We start from the raw sequence: 10,785 nt of genomic DNA, 5'->3' as shown, positions 1-10,785 counted from the left end.
TCTGGTCACTCCCAGCCTCCATTCTTGTAACAGTGAGGCTCCCTGCTCTGTTGCAGCCCCACCCCACATATATTCTGAGCATCTTGCATTTCTTCTGCTTTCCATTCGAAAAATCTACAACCCCATTTTTTTTTAAGATTTTATTTATTTATTTGAGAGAGAGGGAGAGGGAGAAACAGACTCCCTACTGAGCAGGGAGCCCGAGGCGGGGCTCGATCCCAGGACCCTCAGATCATGACCTGAGCCGAAGGCAGAAGCTTCACCGATTCAGCCACCGGGGCACCCCTACAACCCCACTTCTGATCTCTTTCCTGTTACCTGTTTGTTCAGCTTTGTTCCTGTTACTGAAGGGCGGTCTAAGAAGGAAAGAGGAGACAAGCTCATGCACTTTGTTTTCCACTGGAAGCATGAGAGCTCTTCTGAGATTCAGTTATTTCTTAGCCCTACTCCAGGCATGACCTATCTTCTTAATATGGACAGGCTGTTGGGGGACCACCAGATGGAGGAGGGGGGCTCGAGAGCATCAAAGGGACCCTGTGCAGAGTACCCAAGCTGTGCCCTCCTCCCTCCCAGACCACTCTCATCCCCACTCCTGCCACTCTGTTTGCAGGAGATCCTGTCTGCCTGCTGGGCTTTCGACCTGCAGGAGAGGCCCAGCTTCACGCTGCTGATGGACATGCTGGAGAAACTGCCCAAGCTGAACCGGCGGCTCTCCCACCCTGGCCACTTCTGGAAGTCTGCTGAGTAAGTACCCCTCGGTGGGCAAAACTCACCAGCCGGGCCTTTACAGCCTCACCGGGTGTCTTAAAGGGGCCCATCCGCTCTGTCTGCATAAGACGTCTGGGGAGTACACAGAGCAGGTTAGCCGGCGGGGACTAGACACGTCCCCTCGCGCAAGTGATACTAGGCTCTTGTTTATTTTAGCGACTCCTTCTGAGACACGAGCGTCTCCAGTACTCTTCTGTGAAAACCTACATATCCCTGTTATCAGAGCAGTGCTGACGCTGGGCCTGGGCTAGGCCCGGACGAGAGGAGTCTGCCTCGGAAGGGGCCAGACAGGGCCAGTGAGAAGCCAGAGCAGTGTGGGTATTAGAGCATACCAACATCAGCACAGCTGCTATGACTTAAGTGCGGACTCGAGATGGCTTGCTAGTCCCCAAATCAGCCTCCTGGGATGGGGACCACGTGGCCCGAGGTTCTGTGCTGCTCTGATGATGGAAGTCCATCTCTCTTCTGTTGACTCACACGATCCTCTGTGCCCCTTGGTACTGGGCGGCTTTCACTCCTCCCATACGTTCTGTCTCATTCCCCTTTTGCCTTGTCCCTCTGACTCTTTCTCTCCCCGAACACTCAAAAGCAGACCTCTGCCCTGCCTCGAACCTTTCGTGGAAATCTGAGGAAGTCCTTTGTTCTAGGCCTCAGTGTCCACAACTTTAAAAAGTGGGGTTGGGGCCAGATCAGGGGGTGGGCTTCTAGCGTGGGGAACGCATTAGGCTTTGCAGGCGCGGAGGGAGGTTGGAGTCACAGCTCCTGTCCTTGGGATTCGTAGCATGCCCAGCAGCAGCACGAAGCTGTGATAGTACCGGGCACGGTCTCTGTTGCAGGGACTCAGCTCTGCCATTTGATGCAGGAGCAGCGAGGGACAACATGTAAACCAGGGGGGTGGCTGGGCTTGAACAAAGCTTTCTTTATGGGTGCTCCAGCTGGACTTCCATGCAACTTTTTTTTTTTTTTTAATTTTTATGTTCTTTATTTGAGAGAGAGAGGGAGAGCACAAGCAGGGGGAGTGGGAGAGGAAGCAGGCTCCCCAATGAGCAGGGAGCCCAATGCAGGGCTCGATCCCAGGACTTCGATCTCAGGTCATGATCTGAGCCGAAGACAGATGCTTAACCAACTGAGCGACCCAGGCACCTCTCGTGCAACTTTCACACATCGTGAAACCTTCTTTTGACTCCCCCCCCCAACCCATTTAGAAAGGCAAAAACCATTCTTAGTTTGTAGATTGTGTGGGAGTGGATGGGACAGTCCATATGTGAAGAGACCCCTGAATGATAGGAATGGTCTTAAACTTTTTTAAGGCAACGGGCGCTTTCTAAAAGTGCAATCTCCCCGAGAGTCCCCATATATAAACCAGAGAAAGTGGAGCTGCTGTTCATAGTTGCGGGGCAGGAGCCTGTCCACACCCCCAGGGTGGCTCCTGCGACACCTGCCGACCATCACTGAGCCCTGGAGAAGCTGCACCTGGATCTCCTACCTGCTGCCCAGGTGTGTGGTGGCAGCAGCATCCGTCCTAGTCTAGAAAGGGCCAGTTGGTAAATATTTTAGGCTTGTAGGTCATATGATCTCTATCCTATGTTCTTGGTTTTTTTGGTTTTTGATTTTTTTCTTTTTAACCTTTAAAATGATCAGTGTTTTTGTGGCCTGATTTGGCTATATCTGTAGTTGGCTGGCCCATCTTAAAAACAAACCAAACTGGGTTTCAAGCTACAGGCGAGGGGAGGCCCAGCACGGGTCACTTGATTAGAGGATGCAGGTGGCGGAACTCATTGAAGAAATGTGGTAAACCGCTGATTGAGGTCGTATTCAGGGACGGCCTAGAGGAATGACAGTTTGGGGTTGGGAATACTGTCTCTTCAAACGCCACCTCAGTGTCCATATTTCCCTCTTAAGATGGGTCAGAGTCTAGTGCAAATAGGGTGCAACAGAACGTTGCCGTTGGAGGTGTGGGTTCTCCCCAGCCACTGCTGAGTACCTGCAGCACACCTGGGGAGACAGAAGGCCAAGGCCAGGCCTGGCCAGCCAGGAGCTTGCGGTGTAATTGGTGAATGGATGAGGGAATGATGCTAGCACTCGAAGTGCTGTGACAAAGAACAGCTTTGTGGGAGCACGCACAGGGCCCCCTCTGCCCACCCAGGGAGCTTGAGACGGTCTCCAGAAGAGGGGTCGTTGGAACTGGGGTTCCGGCAGGGGCTGTCCTGGCAGAGACCAGGAGACTGGGGTTCCCCTGGACTCGGGGCAACTTATTTAAAATCCTGGGCCCTGGTTTTGTTGTCCACAGAAGAGAAGGCTGTACTAGGCGGGTCTGGCATTCAGGAAATGATTCCAGATTCCCTAAAGACTGTAGAGCCCCCTTCTCATTTCACAGGTGGGAGACAGAGCCACACATGGGTGTTGTTCCCTGCCCGAAGCCATCTTTGTTAGCTGCTGAGGGGGAAAAATGCCAGCCCACCTGAACGAGCCTCTCAGACAGAGCTTCCTTCCTGTTCATGATTTCTTCCTCAACACATTCTGCCTCTAATTCTCATTTTCTCTTTTCTTTTCCATCTGTCTTGTTGCTTTTTTATTTTCGGGGGGTGGCGGATGTGCTGGCCGGTGCTGTCATCTCCCCACTCCCTGTCATCCTGATCCCCGTGGCTCCTCCTCCACCTGTCTGCTTCCGGTGCACGACTCCATCACCTGCGGGACTACGCTCTTCCCACCCTCGGCCAAACGGTCGCGGGGCACCCCCAGTCGCTGGAGGAGCCGCTACTACGGGAAAGGGCGTGACGGTCACCTGGACTTTAAGAACTCCTGTCCGGCTCTGGAGGAATAGTGTGTCTTCCGTTATTCCCCTCATTCTCTGCCTGTTCGCACCCTGCTTCCTGTTCTCGCACTGCATCCGGCTTCTCCGTTTTTATCTGTTTTGTTCCCCTAAGCCAAAGTGATACTCTTGTAGGCAAAATGGCCACCAGCAAGGGTCCTACAGGCTTGTGTGTCTCTCGCCGGGCTGAGAGGAGGCCCATAGCGCATGGCAGGACCTCTGTCCACTCACTGTGGCGGATGATGGCTTGTCCCTGGGTGGGAGAGAACTCAGAGCCTTGGTCCAAGTCCAGGGTGCCCCTTGACCAGAGCTTAAAGAAGGGAACGCAGTAAGCAGAAAGAGTGAACTTTCAGGAAGTCTGTTTTGATAGTCAAGGACTGAGGGGCCATGGGTTCATTGGCCAACCTCTGTCTAAACGTTCTGTGACTGTCCCAGGGGAGCTTGGGACAGGTGCTTTGTGCCGGGTCCCTTCTGAGCTCGCTGTGCTGCCAAGCCTGGAATGGAGCGGGGACACCTTTTTCCCCTCTCTGCAGGGAAAGTGGGCCCCCCACCTTCTGCCCTGGCCAGGCCTCTGCCGCTCCCCCTGCCCCTCCACACGCTCGGGTTCTGACTCTGTTCTCCTCTCTTCTCTTTCTCCCCGTAGGTTGTAGGCCTGGCTGCCTTGCATGCACCGGGGGCTTTCTTCCTCCTAATCGACACTCGGCACCGTGACTTCCGCTCAAACGCAAACTGATGTGCGGGCACTAACCCAGGGGATGCGATCTCTGCTGCTCCAGGCATCTCTCCCGAGACTACTTCTTTCGCTTTTTTAAAACTGGCCCCCTCCCCTCTCCACGGCCCGTGTGTGCCTGAATAACGACTGTCTATGAGGACCCCCTAACAGACCCCCCACCCCACCCAGGAGAGCCACCTCCCCTGATGGGACTTCATTCTCTAACTCTTCCTCTGCGGGGCGGCGCCGGTGTGTTTGGGCGGTCCTGTCTCCCCACTAACACCTCCATGAGACCGACACCCCCCCGAGCACATGGGCCTCCCGCTGGCTGGGTCCACGGTGCAGGGGAGGGCTTTTGCTTGGCTGTTAACCTGCAAGGTCTTGTCCAACAAGGAGTGGGATGATTTCAGAGCTGCCCGAGGCCAGCCCGCTCTGGGGGTGCTGGGGGTGCTGGATGCCAAAAGTCCCATTGCTGTGAAAGACACTAGCTGGGAAGGGCTTTGTCCACAGCGGCGCCCTCAGAAAAGTGGTCCTAAAACGAACAATGTCACTGATGAGAGCAAAGCTTCTGCTGCCCATCCCCACAATGTTACTCCCTTTACAGACACAAAGTACCAGTCCCCAAGTCAGCGTTCATCAAGAGTGTGGCTGAGCGGTCCCACACAGTCACTGTGCTGCTTCCCAAATGCAGAATCCTGGGGTTCCCCCAAACCGAGTCCAAGTCTCTGGAGGCAGGTTCTGAGAGTCTGCATTTCTTCTTGCCCCCCAGAGGCAAGATGTCCCCCTGCAATGTTTGGCGACCATTTACAAAAGGATTGTGTGAGGCCACTCTCGGTACTTGGGGTCCGGTTTCTCTTTTCTCCCAGTCGCACTCGGAGCAGAGCTCTCCTGGGCCGCAAGTGAGAAAGTAGCTCCGTCGAGCCTGCGGCAGTGACGGCATGCCAGGTGCCGGGGACTCTGAGACTAACCAGCCCCTGCCCCCCAGGAGGGTGTGCGGCCCAGTCTTAGCACCCCAGCCAAGTCCGACCAGGAGCAGCTTTGCCAGGGCTGTTGGCTTGCAGCCCTTCTTGCTTCTTGCTGGGGCGGGTCCTCTGGGGAGCTTCTGAAACCGGCCCCTCCTTCGCTAACATTGTCCTGCTTCCCATCAAGACCAGCGTGGCTGTAACCCATGTTTTTGTTCCTCTTTGCAGCATTAACAGCAGCAAAGTTGTACCCCGGTTTGAAAGGTTTGGCTTGGGTGTCCTGGAGTCAAGTAATCCAAAGATGTAGCCAGCCGTGCAGTTTCTCTGCCGATTTCTTTTTTCTTAAATGTGTTTCTAAAGCATCCAAACAACCACATGACAAAACACGAGAACACTCTTCAGAACATCAGTCCACCCTCCCAAGTGCTGCAAACCAGGAGTACAGTCCTCGACTCAGACCATTCGTCCACAAAAACACCCAGCCGGAGATAGAACCGCACCTGCCATTTCTTAAAGTGATACTACCAACAACCAGCCCTGCCCCAACAGGCAGCGAATGTTTACATGTGTGTTTCTGGGGCGTGAACTCGATGCTTTACGATAGGTAATAATAAAAAGTGTCCTGCAGAGGCCAGGCTGGCAGCACTGGCCAGGATGGCAGAAGTGGCCTTCCCCTCTGGAGGACCCTGGCGGTGGTGAGGAAAAGGAAGAAAAGCATCGTGACTGTGGCGGTTCTTGGGGTAGGATGGGGACCACAAGGTTTGACCTGGACTCTGCTTTGGCCCTAAACCCTATCCGTGGGGAATGTCTCTTTGTGGGGTTCTCCCCCTATCCTAACAAAGGGACACTGTCCCTTTTTCCTCTGGCAGAGGAAACCCTGGCTAGGAACCAAGCTGGATTATGAGGGTCAGGAGTTCCCAGAGGGCTTGGGTTCCCTTTGGACCCCAATAATCCAGCCTGTACCTGCTGGAAAAGTCGAGACAGATTAAATCCAAATAATGTCTGAATTGATCCAGGGGTTGGTGGCCAGGGTTTCCAGCACCTGTAGAGAGGTTTCTTCCACACAGCTTCCAGGAAGGCACCAAGGAGATGGCAAAGGGCTTCAGCTTTTTAGACACATCCCAGTCCTGGCTGACATTTGATCCCAGAGCTAAGGCCTAGCCCAGCAGCTGCCTGTACCATGAAAGCTTGCTCGGTGAGAACGAAGAGGGTAGGGGAAGGGAGAAGTGGCAGGCAGCAGGTTCCCAAGCCCACCCTCCCAGCCACAGGGTGACCTGGCTCTTCAGAAGCCCCATCAGTCATGCCCATGTTCTGGAATTTCTCACTGCTTCTCCCCCAGTCCCAGTCCTACTGGAAGCCCATAGCCACTCCTGACTCTTCCACTGTCCTTGTTCTGAGCTCTTAGAGGGGAGGCCCGTGCCTCCCACACCGTTCATCTAGACCCACCCAGTCCGCCACTTCTCAGCCTCCCCATGAACCGAGTCAGGACTGCCTGTGTGTGTACCTTTGCACCAGGAGGAGGGGCTTGACTGGGGAGAGTCTGTGACGTGAGTGCATCCTGACTATCTTCATTAGAAGCTGTCACCTAAACAGAACAGCCCAAATGACAAAGAAGCCTTCAGTGGGTGTTCGCCATGTTAGGCCTCAAACCAGAACTGACCAAGGGTGATGAGGGTGGAGATGTGGTTTGATTCAGACCCAGAAAGAACCTGTGTCCATGCTCTGAGCCAAGATGGGGGGGCATGTGGCCCTCCCATCCCTTTCATTTAGACACACCTAGCAAAGCTCCCAATCTTCAGAGCCTTCCCTGGAGTCCGGCTAAAATGTCATACGAAGCAGGCCGCTGCCTAGAAGTGGTAGGGCTGCCTTCCTGACTCCAGGTCGGGCACCCCTCGGCTAACCCACGCTTGGAGAGCACAGCTGTGCAGCAGTGCGAGGTATCCGGGCTCCCGCTGCACATTAACGCCCCAGACCTGAGCTCCTTAACCCTTCCCAGTCAGGGTATGTGGGGAAGACCAGAGCTGTAAGCCAGCTGGATTCAGCTCTGGGTGGGTCTTTCCTCTTCTGTGGGACTGCTTGCTTCACCCCCTCATCCCTTGGCCTCCCCAATGAGTGTTACACCCACGGGTCAGTTCAAGAAGCTTTCATCGAACACCGACAGTGTCTTGAGCAAGTGCAGGGGACCCCGCGATGGGAGCTGTCACAGTCCCTGCCCTTAAGGAAGTGACACTGCCAGGAACACTGAAAGGGAGTTGAAAGCTTGGAGGACAGCCCCTTCATCTTCAGGACCCTGGACAGCTGCCCAGCCCTTGGCCTAGCCTCTGCGCTGCCTGTCAGTTAAGAGAAACTTGGTCCCCTTCTCTTTCTCAAAGTGACTGTGAATTGAGGTTGGGAAGACATGCTTGCCCTTCTGTGTGCTCTCTCCGTCTGCCGTGGAAACACATGAAGGACGGCCAGATACTGTGAATTCAGGGCTCACGGCCAACTGTGAAGGGGATGGAGAAGCTGGGACGGCCTCCTTGGTGAGAGCTCTGGAGGCTGCAGAGGTCCCCACTGGGGCCTGAGAGTGGAGCCCAAGCTTTGGTCCTTCGCGGCACGCCCCCAGCAGCCCCTCCAAAACCCTAGGGCCTGTGTCCCTGCTGCCTTTAACCCCCAGAGCCGCAGCCCCTGGGTCTCCATCCAACTCGAGGTCTTCAATCCTAGCAAGCTCCCTGTTGGTCATGGGCAGTGTAACGACGTTGACCTCTCCATGTCACCAGATCAGTGCAGGGTGCTGGAATCCCTCTGTCCTCTTGTGGCATTCTTGTGATCACAGGAGGCAGCTGTGTACCCTGTAAGCCTGCACTGCTGTTGTTGTGCTGATTAGGGGGCCTGGTGGAGACATAAATGTGAAGCCGTTTAGGGAGCTCGTGTGATGCTGCAATGTCAGCCCGGATTTCAGTAGTGTGTGTAAAGCAGCGTCTTCCGTGGCCACAGGCACACACTTGCTTTTTTGAATGTGATGTAAAATTTGTACAGTAAAAGTTTTTATATTTTCTATCAACTGCATTTGTCTTCCAGAAATGCTATTAATTTAAATTAAAATGGTTAGTATTAATGAATGTGCTGTATCCGTTTTTTGCCACTGGCAAGAACACATCCTTTGTGCCAGGCCAAGCCTGGGTGTCCGGAGTTTGTGAATAAAATTGTACCAAGGTGTCTGGGGCTCGTGTCTACTTGGGTCGGTTCCAGATGAGTGTGAGGAGCCACTCGGGTGGATGGCATGAGGGAACAGGAATGGGGGTGGGGGGACAGGGGGGCTGGACCCCCTTTAGGAGCTCCTTCCAAAGAAAGAAGGTATCCATGGACCTGGAAGGCAGACGGAGGAGACAGAACGGCATCAGAGGACGGTCACCCAGCCTCCAACAGCAACAGCTCGTGAGCAGACCCAGACCCTGCCAGTGTCTCTCTGCCTCGTGGAGGCTGTGGGCAGTGGAGTGCTCATTTATGTGAATCTTATTTCTAGGGGCCTCTGCTTTCCAGTCATGTAGAGAGGTGCCTTGAAGGTTGGAGTAGGCAGGACAGATGGAGGAGAAGGGGAGCCGGCATTTGCAAGGCCCTCTTCTGAGCCAGGGAGGTGTTTTGTATCCGTCACCCCCCACCTCAATGTAATCCTCACAACCACGCCATGAGGCAGGAGTTGTGATGTTTCAGCTAAGGAAACTGGGGCATGAGGTTAAGATACCCAAGATGACATAGCTGGAAGGTGGCCACGACTTTGACTCCATAACTTCGACTCAGCAGAAGTCGAGGAACTGACCAGTCGTTCACTGAGCACCCGTGCTCTGAAGGCGCTAAGTGCTAGAACACGGATAGAAAGGTGGTAGTGCCCTTGCCCTCAGCTGTGAGTGCCAAGCGGCCCAAGGAAAGGGTCCCTCAGTCTGCCTGGCAGGCTTCGTGGAGGAAGTGACCTTGCAGCTTTTACGGTGTGTAATATGCCTGGTGCAAATAAACAAGAGCAGGGCATTCTACCCTGTAGGAACAGCATATGCAATGGCTCAGAGGTCTGGGAACACGTGGTATGCTTAGGAAATCATGAGTATTCAAACTGTTGTACAATGGAACTTGGGGAGTAGATTGGGGCCGGAGAGGATCTTGCAGGTGCCAAGCCAAGGAGTTCAGACTTTTAACACAGCAGCCCTGGGGAGCCACAGAAGATTCTTGAGCAGGGGAGGGCCATATGTAGATTTATGCCTTAGATACATAGGGACAGGAGTGGGGCTGAACCAGAGGCAAGAGGATAATGACCTGAGTTTGACTGGATGTGGGGAAGAGGTGAGTATCCAGGTTAACTCCCCAAATGTCTGCCCTGCTACTGATAGAGTGGAGCAGGGAGGGTCATGCTCAGGGGCATCCAGGTGAGCTCTGCATGGGAGAGGGACATTGCCCAGCCGCACGCCTTGCTGTAGAAATGAATAAGGGCAGGGACGAGGAAAATTTAAAATGTGGCCTCATTCTTGAGGACCCAGTGGTAAAGCTGAGAGTCCCCAGTTATGGAGACTGGGGGGGGGGTGCTTTTTTATCACTATCATATCCAGCATGTTTTCCCTCGTGATTTTTGATAAGACATCTGGCTGCTGGGTTTCTTTTTCTTTCTGGTAGGCCATTTTTATCTTTCGAGAAGGTGCTAAATAAAAGCAATGGACATCTGGAGGGCCAGAGAGCAGTTAGGTTAAAGTCTAGCCAGGACAGTGAGGCTCTGGTGGGGGTCCCTTTAAGATCCCTGGTTGGCTCAGAAAGAGGGAGGGAGCATTTGCACACAGGGGCTCTTTGGCACATTGTTTAATATTTAACATTCCCTAATTACCTCTGTACTCTGAAATTGGATTTTTGTATGCTATTGGATTCGAGCAGGCCTCTGCGGGAGTAGATGGTTCCAGGTTTGGGCACAGGAGAGAGAGGACTTCCCTGGGGTATAGTGGGGGTTAGGGGCAGTGCTGGCAGGCGCTGGGAGCTGGTGTATGGAGGAGAGAGACAGGGTACCACCAGCTGCCAAAATAGTGGGAGATGGTAATGCCGCTGGGTCCTTGGGAATTCAGTTTTAAGTTGTATCCTTGCAGGAGAGCTTTGTAATTGGAAGAATGAACTCTCATCCCTTAACTGCTAGGCGGAAAAGAATGCAAATAAATCCAGTCTTTAGGAGTGCATATCTCAAACTGTCCACAGGAGCTTTGTGTCTTCAGAAGCGAGACCCTCAGAAAGTGTGTGTGACCCTGAAACGGCCCCTTCCTGTGCCGGAAGCCCAAGGGGCCAGTTGGAAGCAGTGGTTGATGAAAGCCCCTAAAACATGCTCTAGGGGCCAAGTACCAGCCGGTTTGCAGGAGAAAGGAGCTCGCTGCAGGCAGCCGATTCAGAGGCAGGCGTGAGAGCAACAGGCCTGAGCCTGACGGAGGATGTGGCCGACACGGAATTCATGCTTGTCCTAACGTTTGTTCCAGGGAGGGCGGTGGGGGCTATGGGGAATTGGAGAGCGTGCTCTCTGCAACAGCTGC

At 54.0% G+C, this 10,785-nt stretch overlaps 1 protein-coding gene across 1 annotated transcript; it reads left to right on the top strand.

The window, feature by feature from the left end:
* The first annotated feature begins 206 nt into the window (after nt 1-206).
* Nucleotides 207-8,452, top strand: LOC121100181 (kinase suppressor of Ras 1-like). Its single transcript, XM_040620405.1, has 2 exons — nt 207-744; nt 5,483-8,452. The coding sequence occupies exons 1-2, from the start codon at nt 383-385 to the stop codon at nt 5,559-5,561; spliced, it is 441 nt and encodes a 146-aa protein (XP_040476339.1). The 5' UTR covers nt 207-382; the 3' UTR covers nt 5,562-8,452.
* Nucleotides 8,453-10,785: the final 2,333 nt, after the last annotated feature.

This window comes from Ursus maritimus, unplaced genomic scaffold (assembly GCF_017311325.1).
Source record: "Ursus maritimus isolate PB19 unplaced genomic scaffold, ASM1731132v1 scaffold_343, whole genome shotgun sequence".
Taxonomy (NCBI): domain Eukaryota; kingdom Metazoa; phylum Chordata; class Mammalia; order Carnivora; family Ursidae; genus Ursus; species Ursus maritimus.
The sequence above is the reverse complement of the archived record's forward strand: the minus strand, read 5'-3'. Positions and strand labels throughout refer to the sequence as shown.

What these genes read in the sequence shown, in the direction of transcription:
- LOC121100181 (XM_040620405.1), top strand. Translation starts at nt 383, where the DNA reads ATGCACTTTGTTTTCCACTGGAAGCATGAGAGCTCTTCTGAGATTCAG. An exon ending in CACTTCTGGAAGTCTGCTGA is followed by an intron (nt 745 to 5,482) that starts GTAAGTACCCCT and finishes TCCTCTTTGCAG; the next exon opens with CATTAACAGCAGCAAAGTTG.